The sequence below is a fragment of the Lampris incognitus genome, chromosome 16 (genome assembly GCF_029633865.1).
Source record: "Lampris incognitus isolate fLamInc1 chromosome 16, fLamInc1.hap2, whole genome shotgun sequence".
NCBI classification, from domain to species: Eukaryota; Metazoa; Chordata; class Actinopteri; order Lampriformes; family Lampridae; genus Lampris; species Lampris incognitus.
This window is the reverse complement of record NC_079226.1, coordinates 38,064,075-38,083,955: the sequence shown is the minus strand read 5'-3', so window position 1 is coordinate 38,083,955 and position 19,881 is coordinate 38,064,075. Positions and strand designations below refer to the sequence as shown.

At 52.1% G+C, this 19,881-nt stretch overlaps 1 protein-coding gene across 3 annotated transcripts in view; it reads left to right on the top strand.

Moving 5' to 3' along the window:
* Nucleotides 1-7,558: 7,558 nt before the first annotated feature.
* The window catches only part of smoc1 (SPARC related modular calcium binding 1), a 99,655-nt gene continuing 87,332 nt past the window's right edge, over nt 7,559-19,881 (top strand). For all 3 annotated transcript variants that reach the window (XM_056295987.1, XM_056295986.1, XM_056295985.1), the window contains exon 1: nt 7,559-7,958. In XM_056295987.1, the coding sequence (XP_056151962.1) occupies nt 7,854-7,958 (105 nt within the window). In that variant the 5' untranslated portion in view covers nt 7,559-7,853. The remainder of the gene's footprint in view (nt 7,959-19,881) is intronic.

The following is a 19,881-nucleotide window of genomic DNA, read 5'->3' as shown; positions in this document are numbered from 1 at the left end:
TGTGAAGGCCGGGACCTCTGTTTGCCCCCCAGTTCACATTTCCAGCCCGGCTTTGCCAACAGAGAGGGACACGTTTTCTGGACACTTCCAGCGACTCCCCCTCGCTGACCCTTTGCTCTCTACAAGCCAGCCCCCCCCCCGCCGCCCCCTCCGCCCCGCTACACTCCGTGCACTCCGTGGGACGGACAGTACCGCGGTCCCATGTGGTTGTGGAACAGCCTCCCCCCCGAAACCGCGAGGGGGGAAAAGGTCCCAGAGACAGAGCTGTTAATTCAATCAGCGAAGCGGTATGCTCAATTAGACATCCATAAGGGCCCAGGACGGGTCCTCGGGGCCCTGCGGAGGGCAGGCCGCCCAGCCCCCAGGAGGTATTAATTGTGGATGACAGTGTGTAAACAGTGGGGTGAATAGACAACGCAGGTGCGGGACACCCCAGTCCAGACTCAATAGCCCCTTTTCACACCCTTGGCTCTCTCTTTCCACCTCCCCCTCCCTCCCCCCTCCCTCCCCTCCCTGTGCGGCTTTCTCTGTGGTCACTCTCTCTCTCTCTCTCTCTCTCTCTCTCTCTCTCTCTCTCTCTCTCTCTCTCTCTCCCGGGCTCCCACTTCAGAAGAGTCCCCCACAACTCTGATTAATTTGAGGGATAATTTGGCTCAGGCGGGCTTATATATTTGTTACTTTGTGTGTTTGTGTGCGTTTGCACCCCTCGAGGCGTTTCTGTGTCAGACGGTATGTGTGAGTCTGCGCATGTGTGTGTGTGTGTGTGTGTGTGTGTGTGTGTGTGTGTGTGTGTGTGTGTGTGTGTGTGTGTGTTTCAGGAGGCCGGCTCGCCGTCCGGAGCCCTCGGCCGGCCGAGGGCCGTGCGGCTCCTTGTATTTCAGGAGCTAGTGAAAATGGCAGCCAGTACATGTAAAATATGTGGAATTTGATGAAATGAAATCCAGATGACACTTTAAAAGGCGAGGGCTTTTCGATCTGACCTCACATTTTTCCGCCCGACACCACCCCCCTCCCCCCCTCCCCTCCCCTCCGCCTGCCCGTCTTTCACCCAGCTCCGTCGCCGCCTTCCGTCTTGTCTGACGATGCGGACGGCTCGGCCCTGCCGGTGAAGGACGGTCGCGCTCACGAGTACAACTGCAAAGTCATGCCGGACGAACCATTTTCACACACACACACACACACACACACACACACATGCACGCACAAAGAAACACACATATTAATAGGACCCGTGCAGGTGTTAGACCCACAAGGTGTATGAAAATACGGACCGTTGTCACACTTGAACGTAGCTCGCGGCTGATGATTACACACATGTGGGCCCTTTGCTTGTATCCAGGAGACCAAACTGTATTGATGGCGCCCCCAACACCCAACCCCCTCCCCCCAACACCCAACGCCCCTGGGTGGCCCGCCGGCCTAATCGGTCTGTTTCTGTGTGGAGAGACACCTGCTAATTTTCTGCCTTATGTCGCTGGTGTAAACCAGTAGGGGACAGCGGCGGAAGGGTCTCTGGAAGGGCCTCGGCGGTAATTGGTTAGTACATTTCCTTTCGCCGCAGTTTTTTTTTCCCCCCTCCTCTCTTTCATGCTCGGCCAAGTGACAACAGAGCGAGAGCGCGAAGCCGCGCTGCCCCCTTGCAACAGTTTCACACCCCCGGGAAAATCTGCCCCCTTTTGTTATAGGTGGAGAGCGAGGGCAGCGTCGCACACAAAAAAACAGAGAAGGAGAAGAAGAAAGAGAGTAGATATAAAATGATCTCGTTAACATTCCAAAAGATGCCTCCACACATACACACCCCCCTCCCCACACACACACACACACGCACACACTTCTACACCCTGTCCTGACCTCCTAAGGGTTCGCCCCCTTACCTCACCTCCTACGGCATATCTCCACACAGGCCAGGACATGGGTGGAGCGGATGGTGCAGAGCAGGGTGGGGTGGGGGAGTGCAGGGCAGGGCGGGGGAGTGCATGGTAGGGCAGGGCGGGGGAGTGCACGGTCGGGTGGGGTGGGGGAGTGCACGGCAGGGTGGGGGAGTGCACGGCCTGAGAGGCCGCGCAAGAGCCCGAGGCGCATCCCCGCTATGGGGGCTGTGATAATGATAGCGGGAGGGGAGGGGGGGGGATGCTTCACTTATGAAATACGCCATTCTGCAGCGGTGGTCTAATAAAACAAGGCCCTTTATAACCCAACCTCTCCCCCCCCCCTTCCTCTTCTCCTTCCTCCATTCCCCAAACGAGTTCTCTACTGCTACGCCCTCCCTCCCTTTCGGCCCGACACGCTGTGAATTCCCTCTGTTCTCCCCAAAGGGGAAAGTGCCCCTTTGTTGGAGCCGCCCGGTGCGCCCAGAAATCATTAATGTTGACCCTAATTGTGCCAATTCCGGCAGGTCAATAGCTCTAATTACAGGGCTCCTCTTCGCCGAGGCACTCGAAAAGGCGCTGGACTGTCATACCCAACAGTTCAATAATATCTATAGGGACAAAGACCGAGAAGGAGGTTGGGAGGGGGAGGGGGGGAGGGGAGAGGCGCGTCGTCACCCGGTTCACCAAAGAGTGACCGGATGGCCCTTTTCAGCTCTCTTAGAAGGCCCCGCTGGTGGGGACCGAGAGGGGCTGCCGGACGAGAGCGGGACACCTGCGCCTCGGCGCTCGGCCTTCCCTCGCCCTCGCCCCTTTGGAGGCTCTTCAGCCTCCGCTCTGTTCTTTCTTGCTCGCCCTCCCTCAATGGGGCCCGCACAATCGGGCTGAAAGGGGGGAAAAGACGGGGCGGGAGAAAAAGGGGGAGACGGCGAGCGGGGACGTGGGAGCCAGAGGTGGCGCGGGAGGAAGGGTGCACGTGTAAAGCGCACAATGCGGTCCCGTGAGGGGATGTTATTTGACAAACAGGTTGGATTTGATGCTTCTACGTTGCCGGACAGCTAGCTGGGTGTGATGACCCCCCCCTGCTGGATTCTTGCATGTGGTACTTTTTTTGCACACGTGCGCATATATTTTGAATCGGCATCGCGTAAAGTTCCCTGTGATTATCGGGACGAGAGTATTTTCCTATCGCACAGCGCTGCACTGCATATACAGCTGTTTTTCACATCAGCCAGAGTTCATTACCCCCAGCACGCGCACACACACACACACACACACACACACACACACACACACACACACACTGGCTGACCTCCTGATGTACGCCTGATAGCCATTGACGTCTGTTAATAGATGTCTGCCACTGTAAGCAGCAGTACAGACTACACAGTGCAGACTACACAGTGCCAGACTACACAGTACAGACTACACAGTGCCAGACTACACAGTGCCAGACTACACAGTACAGACTACACAGTGCCAGACTACACAGTACAGACTACACAGTGCCAGACTACACAGTGCAGACTACACAGTCCAGACTACACAGTGACAGACTACACAGTACAGACTACACAGTACAGACTACACAGTGCCAGACTACACAGTACCAGACTACACAGTACAGACTACACAGTACAGACTACACAGTGCCAGACTACACAGTGCCAGACTACACAGTACAGACTACACAGTACAGATTACACAGTACAGACTACACAGTACAGACTACACAGTGCCAGACTACACAGTACCAGACTACACAGTACAGACTACACAGTACAGACTGCACAGTGCCAGACTACACAGTACCAGACTACACAGTGCCAGACTACACAGTGCCAGACTACACAGTACAGACTACACAGTGCCAGACTACACAGTGCCAGACTACACAGTACAGACTACACAGTACAGACTACACAGTGCCAGACTACACAGTACAGACTACACAGTGCTAGACTACACAGTGCCAGACTACACAGTGCAGACTACACAGTACAGACTACACAGTACAGACTACACAGTACCAGACTACACAGTACAGACTACACAGTACAGACTACACAGTGCCAGACTACACAGTGCCAGACTACACAGTACAGACTACACAGTGCCAGACTACACAGTACCAGACTACACAGTGCCAGACTACACAGTGCAGACTACACAGTACAGACTACACAGTACCAGACTACACAGTACAGACTACACAGTGCCAGACTACACAGTGCAGACTACACAGTACAGACTACACAGTGCCAGACTACACAGTACAGACTACACAGTACAGACTACACAGTGCCAGACTACACAGTGCAGACTACACAGTACAGACTACACAGTACAGACTACACAGTACAGACTACACAGTACAGACTACACAGTGCCAGACTACACAGTGCAGACTACACAGTACAGACTACACAGTGCCAGACTACACAGAACAGACTACACAGTACAGACTACACAGTGCCAGACTACACAGTGCAGACTACACAGTCCAGACTACACAGTACAGACTACACAGTACAGACTACACAGTACAGACTACACAGTGCCAGACTACACAGTGCAGACTACACAGTGCCAGACTACACAGTACAGACTACACAGTGCCAGACTACACAGTACAGACTACACAGTACAGACTACACAGTGCAGACTACACAGTACAGACTACACAGTACCAGACTACACAGTACAGACTACACAGTGCCAGACTACACAGTGCAGACTACACAGTACAGACTACACAGTGCCAGACTACACAGTACAGACTACACAGTACAGACTACACAGTGCCAGACTACACAGTGCAGACTACACAGTCCAGACTACACAGTACAGACTACACAGTGCCAGACTACACAGTACAGACTACACAGTGCCAGACTACACAGTACAGACTACACAGTACAGACTACACAGTGCCAGACTACACAGTACAGACTACACAGTACAGACTACACAGTACAGATTACACAGTACAGACTACACAGTACAGTTTACACAGTACAGACTACACAGTACAGATTACACAGTGCCAGACTACACAATACAGACTACACAGTACAGGTTACACAGTACAGACTACACAGTGCCAGACTACACAGTACAGATTACACAGTACAGACTACACAGTACAGTTTACACAGTACAGACTACACAGTACAGATTACACAGTGCCAGACTACACAGTGCCAGACTACACAGTACAGACTACACAGTACAGACTACACAGTGCCAGACTACACAGTGCCAGACTACACAGTACAGACTACACAGTACAGACTACACAGTGCCAGACTACACAGTACAGACTACACAGTGCCAGACTACACAGTACAGACTACAGAGTACAGACTACACAGTGCCAGACTACACAGTACCAGACTACACAGTGCCAGACTACACAGTACAGACTACACAGTACAGACTACACAGTGCCAGACTACACAGTACAGACTACACAGTGCCAGACTACACAGTACCAGACTACACAGTGCCAGACTACACAGTGCCAGACTACACAGTACAGACTACACAGTACAGACTACACAGTGCCAGACTACACAGTGCCAGACTACACAGTACAGACTACACAGTACAGACTACACAGTGCCAGACTACACCGTACAGACTACACAGTACAGACTACACAGTACAGACTACACAGTGCCAAACTACACAGTAACAGACTACACAGTACAGACTACACAGTGCCAGACTACACAGTACAGACTACACAGTGCCAGACTACACAGTACAGACTACACAGTGCCAGACTACACAGTACAGACTACACAGTCCAGACTACACAGTACAGATTACACAGTACAGACTACACAGTGCCAGACTACACAGTGCCAGACTACACAGTACAGACTACACAGTGCCAGACTACACAGTACAGACTACACAGTACAGATTACACAGTACAGACTACACAGTACAGACTACACAGTGCCAGACTACACAGTACAGACTACACAGTGCCAGACTACACAGTACAGACTACACAGTGCCAGACTACACAGTGCCAGACTACACAGTGCCAGACTACGCAGTACAGATTACACAGTACAGACTACACAGTGCCAGACTACACAGTACAGACTACACAGTGCCAGACTACACAGTGCGCGTCCCTCAACGGGGGCCGAGGCCTGAATTCCGGCCACACGACCGTTTCCTTTTTATGTTGTCAAGGTCCAACAGTTGATTTATTTAGAAAACCTGCAGTCCGGTCATCTTGAACGCTGCCCGGTGGTTTCTTTGTAATGCAGTATAGCATGCCGTCTAACATGTGCAGAAGAACTGTACACGACACCACTTGCAGAGCTCCTGCAAACCCACTCCTTATCAAACCGGAAGCACTACCATTTAAGGAGTTGGTTGGCCTCAAAACAATTCAAATCACGTACAGAGCAAGAAGAAAATCAGCAGTTACCAAACGGTGTCCAAAAGCTGTTCCAAACGAGGGGAAGCAGACGCGGTCTCGGAGGAATGTGTACACTCAAAACACAACTCGTGAGGACAAACGCAAAACTTCGTTGTGTATCCATCACACGAGTTAATGTATGGAACAGCTGTAGACAAGAAATCAAGATGTGTAAATCATTCAGTAAGTTTAAACAACTCTATAAAACAACATATGGATCATAGGATATTGATCATAGTAATCATATTGATCATAATGGTATAGGATATTGATCATATCGATCATAATGATATAGGATATTGATCATATCGATCATGATGGTATAGGATATTGATCATATTGATCATAATGATATAGGATATTGATCATATTGATCATAATGGTATAGGATATTGATCATATCGATCATAATGATATAGGATATTGATCATATCGATCACAATGGTATAGGATATTGATCATAATGATATAGGATATTGATCATATCGGTAATAATGGTATAGGATATTGATCATATCGATCATAATGTATAGGATATTGATCATATAGATCATAATGATATAGGATATTGATAATATCGATCATAATGATATAGGATATTGATCATATTGATCATAATGATATAGGATGGATGAACAGAAGAGGTGGACTGGAATAACGTGACGTGATACATGATGTGTACGGTGCCGTGTTTGACTTGTGCTGTTTAGTTTATTTTGGTTTCTATGCATTGGTCTTTCTTTGCTTTCCCCCCCCCACTTTTGTCTTGTTTTTGCACGTTTTGTTTCGGTTTCATTTGATTGATAATGCGTAAAAAAGGGGGGCAGGAGCAGAAAAGTTCTTTACGTCATCCTACGTCCTTTTCCAACATATTGCTGGAGTTGTTGCGGAGAGTTCTGCAAAACATGTTCACCGTTATTTCCATTTGTATTTATATCTTGTTTTGTTATTTTAACACGTTCGGAATAAAAGACCAGTCATCATCATCATCATCATCATCATCATCATACCTGTGTGCTTGAAGGGTCTCCACGCCTGCTCACTCGCCACGGCGCGCCTGCCTGAACTCAACGTTGTCCCAAAAAAAATAAAAAAAATCAGGGGTCCATTAAGGGGGCGCGGCTTTCGTCCCGAGTCACCGCGATTCATTGGACGTCCGCGGTGTCAGTCTGTGTCGCCCTGCCCCGCCCTCGCTTTTAAATGAGCCTCCAATGGCTCCGGCGGTATTCAACCTGCGCGAGGCGACGTGACCGGCTGGCCCCTCACGCGCTGGATGAAACATGTCAGTCCGGTGGCCGCTGACTCGTTGATGTGACCCAGCTCGGCGGCACTATGTGAATAGACACCGCAGGGGAAAGTGAAAGGAAAGCGGCGTTGGATAAGGCAACGGCTCCTCTTTTCTTTTTGTAATTTTTTTTTTATTTTAATATATAAAAATTTTTTTTTTGGTGTGTATCTGGAACTTTGAACGTCATCCTCACGCGGACGAAATAGCACTTGACCTCTCCCGCCCCTCTTCGTACCTCTAAACGCCGTCCATTATGTTATTGCCAAGTGTCGTTATTTTCACCTTCTCCCCCTTTTTGGTACTCGTGGTGGTCTGTCATCTGCCCCAGCTGTCCGCACAGAAACCGACCGGTCCACGGGTGAGTGTGCAACCTACAGCCGTACCGCTTCCCCGCTTCCCTGCCCGCTTCCCCGCTTCCCTGCCCGCTTCCCTGCTTCCCTGCCCGCTTCCCTGCCCGCCTGTGCTCGGGGACCGCCAGCGCGGTTCCCTCTCCTCACACTCTCACTTTGAACACTTTAGAGGTAAAATGGCGACGCACCGCAGCGCGTGAAGATTTGGAGCTTGCCTAAAAGTAACGCGACTTGAAGAGAAAGATGTCCGCTAGCCGTCTGTGTCTGCCGCCGCGAGGTCTCCGCCGCCTTTCACCTGGCGCCCAGCACCGCATGTCGCCTCCTAAAAACGAAAAAGAAAAGACGACACAAAAGAAAGGTGGAGGTCGCCGCAGGTGTTAGACTGAGCCGTCTGTCTTCAGTGAAGGTGGAGGTGGAGGTCGCCGCAGGTGTTAGACTGAGCCATCTGTCTGCAGTGAAGGTGGAGGTCGCCGCAGGTGTTAGACTGAGCCATCCGTCTTCAGTGAAGGTGGAGGTCGCCGCAGGTGTTAGACTGAGCCGTCTGTCTTCAGTGAAGGTGGAGGTCGCCGCAGGTGTTAGACTGACCCATCTGTCTTCAGTGAAGGTGGAGGTCGCCGCAGGTGTTAGACTGAGCCAACTGTCTTCAATGAAGGTGGAGGTGGAGGTCGCCGCAGGTGTTAATCTGAGCCATCTGTCTTCAGTGAAGGTGGAGGTCGCCGCAGGTGTTAGACTGACCCATCTGTCTTCAGTGAAGGTGGAGGTCGCCGCAGGTGTTAGACTGAGCCATCTGTCTTCAGTGAAGGTGGAGGTGGCTGCAAGTGTTAGGCTGAGCCGTCTGTCTTCAGTGAAGGTGGAGGTCGCCACAGGTGTTAGACTGAGTCATCTGTTTGCAGTGAAGGTGGAGGTCGCCGCAGGTGTTAGACTGAGTCATCTGTCTGCAGTGAAGGTGAAGTTGGCCGCAGGTGTTAGGCTGAGCCGTCTGTCTTCAGTAAAGGTGGAGCTGGAGGTCGCCGCAGGTGTTAGACTGAGCCGTCTGTCTTCAGTGAAAGTGAAGGTGGAGGTCGCCGCAGGTGTTAGACTGAGCCGTCTATCTTCAGTGAAAGTGAAGGTGGAGATCGCCGCAGGTGTTAGGCTGAGCCGTCTGTCTTCAGTGAAAGTGACGGTGGCTGCAGGTGTTAGGCTGAGCCGTCCGTCTTCAGTGAAGGTGGAGGTCGCCGCAGGTGTTAGACTCAGCCGTCTGCCTTCAGTCAAGGTGAAAGTGGAGGTCGCCGCAGGTGTTAGACTGAGCCGTCTGTCTTCAGCGAAGGTGGAGGTGAAGGTGGTGCTGGAGGTCGCCGCAGGTGTTAGACTGACCCGCTGCCGTGGAAGTCGCTCAAGCGCCGGCTCAAAAACGGGGGAAGAAGGGTGACGCAAACAAGAGTGTCATGTAGCGGAGTGGCATATGGCTCTATTGCGTCAGTTGTTGAGTCGAGCAGCGTAGCACCTTGTGTCTGTAAAGACGCATCTGTCTGTATGTGCTGAAGCGTCTCCGGGGGTTCTCTCATCGAGGACCACCATCTTACAGACCTCCATCCCTCCATCCCTCCATCCCAGTACTCGGCTGAGCTCAGCCTCGGCTGTTGGTGATGTTTCCACCAGAGTCCGTTATAGCGATGCCCAGCCGCCTGTAGGGAGGTGGTGAGGGAGGAAGACTCCCCCGGAACCCGGTTTACCTGCGCGACACGAACGTACAGAACACGTCCCAGCGAGCAAGCGGCACCAGACGCAGCAGAAGTTAAAAGTGCGTCGTTGGATTTGATCGTTGTTCGAAGTTGCGGTTTGGGTTTGTGCCGAAGGCCATTATGTTATCGGCGCTAGAACCAGTTCCCAGTTCGCCTTGCGTTTTATTCATGACATCCCTGCTCCCCCCCCTCCCCCCCGGTGCTTTTGATAGGACACTGTTGCACGTCTCGACGTGTTTCTGTCCACTGCCCACCCCAACCAACAGCACCACCCCTTACCTCCACCCCCCCCCAGCTTTATGTGAGCCCCCACGGCGCTGCGCGGGGAAGGGGATACCAGCGCCGTGAAGTGGAGGAGAGCAGCGTCGTTAACTTCACAGATGGACTCTAATATGTTGTGGTCTGAAAAGTTGAGATGGGGTGGGGGGTGTGGGGGGTGGTGGTGATGACTCAGAAAAAGATGAATGTGCAGCGTTCGTTCACATATTGAAACTATTTCATAACGTCTTTGAATCCCCCCCCCCCGCCGTTCCCCCAAGATACAGCGGTTGAAACTCTTCTGACAAAACATCCAGGAAGAGTTTGGAGTTTGCGCAATAATCTGTTGCCTCCTCCCTTTCCCTTCCAACACCGGCGTGACTGAAACGCCGCGGATGGAGCACACGGCCCCGCCGCAAGGCCCCGGACCGTACGCCGTCCCAGTTGCGTTCTGTACGTGGCCCGTGTCGGCGCCAGGTGGCTGCCGCCGCTTCCCACGCCGGCCCGTCCAGCAAGTTCCGCGTGTGAAACCGGTTCGGTTTGCTGTGCTTGACGGCGTACCTCACAAACTCAGCTGTCCCCGAGGCGGCCGGACTCCGTCAGTCTGGCCAGGCGGCGCGACTCCATCCGCAAATGCTGAGGAAAAACGTGCGGTCGCTGTTCGCGCCGGTCTTGGCGAGGAGACGTGCCACATCTGTCCGCGAATGTCTCCATCGCGCAAAACTCCATTTACACACCATCCGCTCCTGGCCTGGTTCTCAGCACCGAGGACGAACGGCATGGTGGGACTCGAATCGCTGCACGCGCGCGCGCGCGCACGCACGCACGCACACACCACGTTAGATCATTTTAACATTGCTCACAGCTGCCGTAATCCCAGAATTCACACCCCCACTTCCCAGACAGACAGGAGGGCTGCAGGCCCGAGCCGAGCGTGGTCGGGCCTGCAGCCCTCCATTCCTCTCGCTTTCCCCACGAGGCGTCATGATGCAATACGCGCGCATAAGTGCAATATTTCTCCGGACCAGGGGAATTTGGGAATTTGGAAAGGCTCGCGAAGCCGTCCGCCGCAGATCATTTTGAAGACTTGCTGCGTTGTGCTCGTGGCTGTTGGTGTGTTCTTCACACGAGACTGTATGTGGTGTCCACCGTCCCCGGTCCTCGTGCTCGCCTCCTAGGCGCGAGGCTGCTGGGACGCCGAACTTGTTTTCCTCTCCTGCGAATGGCGCGAGGGCGCGTCGGGCCGAACGGAGCCGGGCGCTGCAGGCTCAGAGGCAAGGGCAGGGCTGAACCCAGACGCGAGCTCCGAGCAGCTTGCCCGACCTCCCCACTCAGACGACGCTGTGTGGCCGGACAGCCGGTCAGCGGGGTTGCGTCTTCATACCGGGTAGGTTCTGGTCCGGTCTGACAGGGAAACCGGCACCGGTCTGCCGGTGATTCCGAATACAAACGAGAAGCTTAGATCCACCACACTGTGTATTTTGTAGGTTTTGGTTACAGGTCCTGCTTCCAGACAGCAGTCGTTTCACTTTAACCACAGTGTTGGCGGGCAGGCAAACCCCCCCACCCCAGCCCGTCTGAAAGTTTCTTTCGAAAAAACAAAAACCCCCAAATGAACAGTTTCCCCGGAGGACACATCCAGTAATCAGTACTTAACAACGGGGGTGCCATCTGCCCTCCACATCTGACTCACCCGAACCCGTCCAGCCAGCTGACCCGTTTACGCAGCGGATGAGGTCATGTGATTGATAAACAGCATATTTTTAGGGGAGCATCAGTGAAGACTCATAAATTCATTAAGAAGCAAACATAAACAAGCTGGCCTGCCTGCCGGCCCGCCGGCCTGCCGGCCTGGGTACGCCCGGCTCGGGACGCATGACGGCTTTTATTGGTGTGAGCTGGATTACAGCCACAGTGCAGGTGCAACTGGTCTTGGCGTGTGCGCGCGCGTGCGTTTTCGAGCACACGCGCGCACACGCGCCTGCCTGCATAGGTTTATGCAGTTAGTGTGTTTGCATGTGTGTGAGTGTCTGTGTGCATGTGTGTGTGTGTATATATATATATATATACACACGTGTGTGTGTGTATGTGTATATATATATATATATATATATATATATATATATATATATATATATATATATATATACATGTGTGTGTGTGTGTGCATTGTAAAGCACTTTGTAACATTGTTAAGAAAGGTGCTATATAAATAAAGTAGTTATTATGAAGTATATTGACGCATGCAGCGATGCATATGCGCATGCATCATTAAGTAAGCGATGCACGTGTGCATATGCATTTGAATGGTGACGGATGGTTGCATGTTAGTGTACAGGTGGCAGTGAGCCCTAAGTGCTCTATCGGTGCACAGAGGAGTGGAAAAGTGGAAGAACTAGGCATATTTGTAAGTGTATAGAAAATCCAAGTCGATGGGTGGGGGGGGGGTGGGGGGGGGCAGGACCTTAAGAAAAATATGATGTTTCTTTGACAGCATGGGAATATTTGAACATCAGATATGTGGATGTTGGATGCTTTGAGGGTCACGCTAGTTTGCAGAGACGTGAATCGAGGCAGGTTTTATTGCACGGGGCGGGGTGGGGGGGCGGGGGGGGTTTGAATCGGCACGATAAGTTTCGAAGGAGAAAAAAAAGGGGAAACGAGCTCAGCATGCTGTTCGGTAGACGGATTTAGTTTACGTTATCGTAAATGCGTACAGGCTGCAGCGTGCGTTGCTCCGGCCGCACGTGCAGCTTCAAATTGATTCGTTTAAGCAGCGCTTTTGATCAACAGGTTTGCCAAAAAAGGCTCGATCGCAGCCACGGAAAGAGAGGGAGAGAGAGGGAGGGAGGGAGAGGGAGGGAGAGAGAGAGAGAGGTAATGTTTAGCAGGACACTGACAAATGGCTTTAAAGGAGGACGGCCACTAATCAAATTGCTTGCATGTGTCGGTTCCCTGCAGCGACCGCACGACCAGCAAATATATTTCATGCCCAGTTTGAGGCCTTCTCTAATCAGCGTAATGAAACGCAGTCCCGAGTCCGGGGCCGGGATTTCGGGCCAGTGCATTCCTGCAGCGGCTCATCGCTGCTCACTCAGCCCTCAGACCCGGGCCTCGTAGGGATGCTTTCGCCGTTTATGTAACCGGTCCATGATGGGAACTGGTGTAAACCCGGCGTATTAATGACACAGGGGGGGGGGGGGGGGCAGGCCGTCTGCCCGAATGGGGTTGAAAACACTTAGTTTTTCCCCAAATGTACGAGAAGTGCACGTGGGAGAAGTAATGGCTCTCTCTCTCCTTCGCCCTGTAATCCTTTCCTGTTATCGGGACTCCAGAAATCCTTCCCCGGGTCCCTCTCGGGCCGGTCTGCTAGATTAGCCCGTAGTCCGCCGCATAGTTTAATCAGTCCCTTTTGATACGGCCCGGGGTGTGTGGTCCCGGTTTAAGTATGCAAGAATGCCGCGGAATAATTCTGGGAGAGACAGCGGCGCGCGCGCGCATGCAAGAGCGCGCGCACTTCCCGAGAACAGGAGACATAGCTGACTGTTCTGCAGCCAGGATGTAGCATTAGTGACAAATAAGGAATGTTGATAATCAGATTTACACCCATTTCCGAAAAAGGAAGAGTTTTTCTCCCCCCCCCCTCCCCCCCTCCTCGCGCCCCCTCTTTCATTCCACCTCTTTTATTATACTTCAAAAGAAATAAGGGAAGTTACCGGTTTCCTTTTCATTCATCCAGCGTTTAATCCCCTCCCCCCCCCCGCCGGATCTGAGGGGGGAGGTTGTGATGCAGGACGGTGTGAGAAATGTCTTCGGTGCGTTATTGGGTTCAACAGTACTGGATTAGGCCGTTTAATACTCTCAGCGAAGCGATTTACTGCGCAGCATAAAGACGCGTTATAACGACCAGGAAAACCCTCTCAGCCCTGGCAGCCGCCATCTCAGCCGTCAATCATTCCACGGGCTTTACGTACGTATGATAAGATACAGAATTGTTACATAATGTCGGCGCCCGGGTGGCGCGGCGGTCTGCTCCGTTGCCTACCAACACGGGGATCGCCGGTTCGAATCCCCGTGTCACCTCCGGCTTGGTCGGGCGTTCCCACAGACACAATTGGCCGCGTCTGCGGGTGGGCAGCCGGATGTGGGTATGTGTCCTTGGTCGCTGCACTAGCGCCTCCTCTGGTCGGTCGGTGCGCCTGTCCCGGGTGTCTCTCCACCTGCCGCCCGATGACTGCTGGGATAGGCTTCAGCATCCCCGCGACCCTCAGAGCAGGATAAGCGGTTTGGAGAAAGGACGGACGGGACGGACGGATGGAGATTGTCACAGAGGAAGTGGCATGTTTGCACGCGTCACGGTTCTGCGCATGCGCTTGTGTTTGCGGTGTGCGTGGGACCGTTGCGGTACATGGTTCAGTCAGTGGCTCGGCTGCTTTAAGAGTACCGGCTGAGCTTTTCCCCCCTGTGGCGCCATCTTGAAAATGGCGCTCTCCTTGTCTCCCGAGGGAGGGCGAGACGAGGCAAACATGATCACGTGCACGCCCGCGTCGTCGTATCGGCTGTAGTGCGCGGCGACGCGCTCGCGAGCGTACTGACGTGTGACAGCACTACAACAACACAACTGCGGCTAACTGCAACACAACTGTGGCCAATTACAAGACTTGCAAACAGAACATGTTGAAGAGAAGATTGATGCCATTTGGGGCCGGAATTTGCTTTTTAACCCGGGCCTTGTCCCCCCTGAGCCCGCCCCCCCCACACACACGCCACACTTTGCGTCGTGTGGTTAAATGTGCCCCTTTCCTTTTTGGGTCCCCCGTCCAGGGCCGGGACCCCGTTTTAGGGGTCACTTTGAAAATGTTAGATGACAAGTTTAATTGTGAGACAAAACCCAATTAGAGATTTAAAGGGAAAGTGTGCGCGCGCGTGCGCGTGCGTGCAGTGGTTCTTACATTGCTTTTTATTCTCTCCCTTTTTTAATAGCACGGTCAAAGTGACGCGTGTTAATTGAAACAATATGAGGGATGGCATTCGCTTTGTGGATTTCCTGGAAACCGAAATGCCTGTTATGGGACAGCAGTGATCGTACCGGTCCCGCACCGGTCCTGCACCGGTCCCGCACCGGTCCCACACCGGTCCCACACCGGTCCCGCAGGAGAATTCCCAGAACAGTGCAGAACTGGTAGTTTTTAGTATATTTCAGTGTATCTAGTATGGTGTGTGTGTGTGTGTGTGTGTGTGTGTGTGTGTGTGTTATTGTTTGTTACACTGCCCAGGGGGGGGGGTACTGATAGTTTCACACGTTTTAAGTGGAGTGAGAACAGGAAGCTCGCTCCCCTCCACCGTCTCTCCCCATTCTTTTATCTTCTCTGTTTTTGCTGCTCTCTCTCCATCTCTCCGTCTCTGTCTCGGTCTCCCTGCCCCCCCCCCCCCGCCCCAGTCAGGCTCAGCCCTGAACAGATCCATCTGTGTGTGCAGTCATTCTTCTCAGAAGCAGTGATGTCATTCATGCCAAGGTGCACGTTCTTGTCAAATGGAACAGACATCTTTTTTAGGCCTTTCTTCCTTTCTTCCCCTTTTACGCAGGATTTGATGTGAATTTCCCTCGTGCTGACAGACAGCGGCGAGCGCCAACTTACTCCCTCCTGTCGGCGTTAGGTCCGGGAAGCGGGTTGAGCGAACGCGGGTGCGTTATCACGCTGGCCCCGGGTCTGCTCCCGGTCCGCCTCGTCCTCGCTCCGCCCTCCCTACCCAGAAACCCTTTCTCAAAGGCCCGTGTCCACCAATTATGGTGAATTGTGCCCTTAAAGTCCACTACACCCGTCCAATTACCCCGCTCTTCCGAGTCGTCCCGGTCGCTGCTCCGCCCCCCTCTGCCGAGCCGGGGAGGGCTGCAGACCACCACGTGCTTCCTCCCATACACGTGGAGTCACCAGCCGCTTCTTTTCACCGGACAGTGAGGAGTTTCGCCAGGGGGACGTAACACGTGAGAGGAGCACGCTATTTCCCCCAGTCCCCCCCCCCGAACAGACGCCCCGCCCAACTAGAGGAGGCGCTATTGCAGCGACCACGTCACATACCGACATCCGGCTTCCCACCCGCAGACGCGGCCAATTGTGTCCGTAGGGGCGCCCGACCAAGCCGGAGGTAACGCGGGGGATTCGAACCGGCGATCCCCTGTGTTGGTAGGCAGCGGAATAGCTCGCTATGCTACGCTCGATAGCGGATCTAATTATCCCAAGATGACGTCCACATTATGTCTCCTCCACCGTAAAGTATTGTAACGTGCCGCTGGCTCGCGGGTCTGAGCCTTTAGTCGAGCGGTTAGCGATGCCTCCCGCGGTGCGGGCGATACGTGTTCGCTTCCCGGCCGCGGCAGTTCCCGTGGTTGCGTCGTCCCCCCCGAATTCGCTACATATGATCAACACGTGCGTCACGCTCAGCATACCCTGTGCTGAGACGTGCACTTGGCCCTCCAGCGTCACATACAAAAACCCAGCATCACGTGTTTGAGGGCTGATGGTCGATGGGATGACTGATTTATACTGGTCTGATCAGAAGTGACTGTCCCGGGTTCGTTAGGGGGAGTATATTGAGCACATGGGCAGTGTGCCGTTCCCGAGACACCTCTTTAGCATATAGGTACGTGAGCAAGCGTGCCTTGCAAAACCAGGGGCAAAACACTATGACGCAGGTAATGGACTATGAATGTTTCCTTTACGTTTTGGGCAGAGTTTTATAGTGGAGGTTTTAGGAGGAACGCTGTATAAGATATGAACCCTTACATTCATAAAATAAAATTGGAAAGCTCGGTTTTACTGCTTCTGGTTGACCTGAGCTGTAGAACTGATTTTTTTGTTTCTTCTAATATGGATTCGTTTTTCTTCCCCATTTTACACAGCTTGCCCCCTTTTCCTGCTTTGGAAGATGTGTACTGTATAAAAAAAAACATGATTATTCTCCAACTGTGCTCCTTCTTTCTTCTGCGGTGCTGTTCCACTGCTGCAGGTCAGCCTGGAACAGATTCTCCACCAGCGATGGTAAAAGAGACCTAATGCTGTAATGGCTGCACAATTGGGTTGTATTTCACTTTTTTATGAGTTGTGTAGAGAGAGAGAGAGAGAGAGAGGGAGGGAGAGAGCACTAGCTAGCTAGCTAGCTAGCTAGGTGCCTCTGGCTGGGGGGTGATTGCAAACACAGGTTTTGTATGTGTGGATGTCCGCACATGTTTGGTTTAGGGAGGTTTGTAGCTTGTTAAATAAAGAGATCCGTACTCATTCTCTCCCTGTTGAGACTTGGGTTGACTCAGGTCTCATGATGGTGTCATTCCCTTCCATTTGACCCTTTGCCTACCTTCTTTTTAAGTGTTGCTGATTTTACACGTTAACCTTTGTTAATCCGATTGAATTCAACCGAGCATCCATGGTCTTCTTCATGTTTGTCCTTCATGGTCTTCTTCACATTTGTCCTTTATGGTCTTCTTCACGTTTGTCCTTCATGGTCTTCTTCACGTTTGTCCTTCATGGTCTTCTTCATGTTTGTCCTTCATGGTCTTCTTCACATTTGTCCTTCATGGTCTTCTTCACGTTTGTCCTTCATGGTCTTCTTCACGTTTGTCCTTCATGGTCTTCTGCATGTTTGTCCTTCATGTTCTTCTTCACGTTTGTCCTTCATGGTCTTCTTCACGTTTGTCCTTCGTGGTCTTCTTCATGTTTGTCCTTCATGGTCTTCTTCACGTTTGTCCTTCATGGTCTTCTTCACGTTTGTCCTTCATGGTCTTCTGCATGTTTGGCCTTCATGTTCTTCTTCACGTTTGTCCTTCATGGTCTTCTTCACGTTTGTCCTTCGTGGTCTTCTTCATGTTTGTCCTTCATGGTCTTCTTCACGTTTGTCCTTCATGGTCTTCTTCATGGTCTTCTTCATGTTTGTCCTTCATGGTCTTCCTCACATTTGTCCTTCATGGTCTTCATGTTTGTCCTTCATGGTCTTCTTCGCGTTTGTCCTTCATGGTCTTCTTCATGTTTGTCCTTCTTCATGGACTTCTTCATGTTTGTCCTTCATGGTCTTCTTCATGTTTGTCTTTCATGGTCTTCTTCACATTTGTCCTTCATGGTCTTCTTCACGTTTGTCCTTCATGGTCTTCTTCGCGTTTGTCCGTCATGGTCTTCTTCTTCATGGACTTCTTCATGTTTGTCCTTCATGGTCTTCTTCTTCATGGTCTTCTTCATGTTTGTCCTTCATGGTCTTCTTCATGTTTGTCCTTCATGGTCTTCTTCATGTTTGTCCTTCATGGTCTTCTTCACATTTGTCCTTCATGGTCGTCTTCATGTTTGTCCTTCATGGTCTTCTTCACGTTTGCCCTGCTCCTCTCTCTGTCTCCATGCACGGCTGTGTCAGAGAGCCGTCCAGCTACACAGGGATACATACCTCTGTAGGAGTTGATGAGATAGACGAGACAGCTGGTCTTTAACTTACCCCCCCTCCCCCCGGTGCATTTTGTCAAGTGGTCCACAGATTAAAACCAAAAGGAAAAAAATAAATCCTCATACCCCTTGTCTACCGCTATTCATTACTTAAAGAGCAGTGGGTCGATTACGCGACGGTACGGTCAGTAGAGGACACCATGGGGACATCTGGGTAGTGTAGTGTCTATTCTGTTTGCCTACCAACACGGGGATTGCTGGTTCAAATCCTCGTGTTTCCTCCGGCTTGGTCGGGCGTCCCTACGGACACAGTTGGCCGTTTCTGCGGGTGGGAAGCCGGATGTGAATATGTGTCCTGGTCGCTGCACTAGCGCCTCCTCCTGTCGGTCGGGGCGCCTGTTCGGGGGGGGGGGGGGGATAGCGTGATCCTCCCACGTGCTACGTCCCCCTGGTGAAACTCCTCACTGTCAGGTGAGAAGAAGCGGCCGGTGACTCCAATGTATGGGAGGAGGCATGTGGGAGTCTGCAGCCCTCCCCAGATTGGCAGAGGGGGCGGAGCAGCGACCGGGACGGCTCGGAAGAGTGGGGTAATTGGCCGGATACAACTGGGGAGAAAAAGGGGGAAAATATCCACCAAAAAAAAAAAAAAATAGAGGACACCGTGACCTCTCTCACAGCAGTCATCCTCTTTCCTACCTTCATCATCTGCTCCCTGGTACTCTGTCCATTAAAGCTGTAAAAGTAATCTTTTACAAAGTATGTTTTACGTTGTTCGAGCGACTTCTGGAAGGCAGGAGACGTCAGCATAGTTTCGTACAGCTTTTAAAGGCCTCTCGGGGGTCATTAGTATAGGATTATTATCTTAGGGGAGCGTTCAACGCCCCATTAAGTTGTTTTGGCACGTTGTTTGGCTGCTTCGTAAATCTTTGATACGCTGGCTGGCCGTTATGAAGTACTGTAAAACCCTGCGTAACGATCATCGGTGAGGGAGTTCGAGGCTCTCCCCGCGGCGTTCGTTAGCCCGGGATATTTTGGGGCCATTTGAGCATTTTTCAGTAGTCAATCCAACCTAAACTCCAGTTACACCTTGGCCCGGTCGTCTTTGATTGTTTATTGGGCGGGGATTATGGGATGCCGGTGGGTCCCGGCCGTCGTAGGCCTGACAGGATGGGCCCTCCATTCCCCTCCGCCGATAAAGCCCCGGCCCCTATTACCCCGGCTAATATGGGCTGGTGGTTATCTCTATCTGTTGACCAGACCCGTGTCAGATTGGAAATCTAAACAACCCTCTGTGTTTGTTTTAAGTCGCTGTGAGTACCTGGGTGGGGGGGTGGGTAGGGGGGGGGTAGGGAGGCCATGTCAGACAGTGTGTGGTACTCTGTAAGTCCCAGAAGAGTGCACCAGATTTTGTCAAATCGTCTGACCGTTGTCTCGCTACACCACTCTTAACGCCTATTGTTCTGTCCGAAGTGCCAAACCCCACCCATCTGGTGTTTCCAGGAGGCTAAAACAAGCACTAAGAACTATTC